This window comes from Myodes glareolus, chromosome X (assembly GCF_982192425.1).
Source record: "Myodes glareolus chromosome X, mMyoGla1.1, whole genome shotgun sequence".
NCBI classification, from domain to species: Eukaryota; Metazoa; Chordata; class Mammalia; order Rodentia; family Cricetidae; genus Myodes; species Myodes glareolus.
In genome coordinates this window covers 23,488,517-23,490,242 of record NC_142053.1, presented here as the reverse complement: position 1 = coordinate 23,490,242, position 1,726 = coordinate 23,488,517, and the positions used below count along the sequence as shown (strand labels likewise).

General features: G+C 41.8%; 1 protein-coding gene across 1 annotated transcript; it reads right to left on the bottom strand.

The window, feature by feature from the left end:
• Positions 1-267: 267 nt before the first annotated feature.
• LOC125410655 (olfactory receptor 1468-like) lies at positions 268-1,203 on the bottom strand. Its single transcript, XM_048450290.2, has one exon. The coding sequence runs from the start codon at positions 1,201-1,203 to the stop codon at positions 268-270; it is 936 nt and encodes a 311-aa protein (XP_048306247.2).
• Between the last annotated feature and the right edge of the window lie 523 nt (positions 1,204-1,726).

The following is a 1,726-nucleotide window of genomic DNA, read 5'->3' as shown; positions in this document are numbered from 1 at the left end:
TATGAATTTACTTAAGGAAGATACTTTATGTAAACAGTGGAGAATGTGAAGTAAAATAAAAGAGTATTGTTGTTTTGTTTCATTGCCATGATTCTTTTCATTGTAACAAAATATCTCTGAACTAGAATTTTGGGACAGAACTGAAGTTAAAAAGTTGGTGGAGGGAAAACTGCTAATGATACTGAGTAGCCTTAGGTCCTGGATATTTTTGTGCCTTTCGAGTTTTTAAAAGTTGACAAAGATGTCTATATGGCAGAGTTCACCAACTCAAAAAAAATTTATTTTGCTGAGTAGCCTCCTCAGTGCCCTTTTTATGTCTGTGTTCCTTAGACTGTATATGAAAGGGTTCATCATGGGTGTTACAACTGTATACATGATGGCAGTCACCTTATCTCTTTCTGCCGAGTAGCTAGAAGCAGGAAGAAAGTAGACGCCAACAATAGACCCGTAGAAGAGGGCCACTGCTGAGAGGTGGGAGCCACAGGTAGAAAATGTCTTCCACTTCCCTTTCACTGAAGGGACAGCAAGCACAGTAGCGCCAATAAGTGCATAGGAGACGAGAATGAAGCTGAAAGGGATGAAGATAACTGCTCCGCCAACAACGAGGATGAGCAAGTTGTTGATTTTAGTGTCTGAACAAGCAAGCCTCAAAATGGCTTCCAGATCACAGAAGAAGTGTGGGACCACTCTCCGTTCACAGAAAGGCAAGCGGCTTAGTAGACTGAGATGCAGTACTGAGACAAGATTAGAGATAACCCATGGAATCACAACCAACAGGACACAGCGCTTGGGACTTAGCCGTGCAACATAGTGTAATGGGTGACAGATGGCAATGTAGCGGTCATATGCCATGGCCGCCAAGAGGAAATTGTCCAGGTCCACCAGGAACATGAAAAAATACATTTGTGTAAGGCATCCTTCAAAAGAGATGTTTGGATTCTGGGTTTGAATGTCTGCCAACAATTTAGGGACTGTAGTGGTCGTGAAGCAGATGTCAGTGAAGGATAGATTGGCAAGGAAGAAGTACATGGGGCTGTGGAGGTGAGTATCACTGATAATGGCCAGAATGATAAGTGAGTTTCCCGCCATAGTGACCAGATACATGCATACAAACACTGTGAAGATGAACAGTTGCTGCTCAGACCCCACTGTGAGTCCCAGGAGGAAGAATCCAGAGATAGTAGTTCGGTTTCCTTGGTGCATGGTCCTGCTGTGTCTAAAAAGGGAAAATTCATCTTCCCTGGTAAATGGCAATATGACACAAATGCCCATAAGTACATTACTAGACTAGAGAAGAGAGTCAGACTTTGGAGCCAGACACCTAGGGTTACATTCATTCCCTAGTAAATGAAACAGCAGTAGAATGGGAACCCAGCACATAGTGAGAAATCAGTAAATATTGGTAAATGAATAACTGGGGGAAAGTGGAACAATCTGTATTTATAGCTCACAGTCTTCATGTCTATGTTTTCTGAGCTTTCTGGAGCTATTTCAACAGTTTTTATTTTTCATGGGTCATATGAGAATTGCGCAGGCACATACGAAGTAGCCAGGCATTTGTATTTGAGCCATGACTTCACTAAAGTGATAGCTTTATCATTCACTAATCTGAAAGACTAGTGTAGTCTAAAGACAAAAAGACAGCTCCAAAGAAGAACCTATTCAAACACCGCTTTTCACATTTCAAAAAGGTGAAGTGAAGTACCACAGAAAAGCTGTGCGTGAA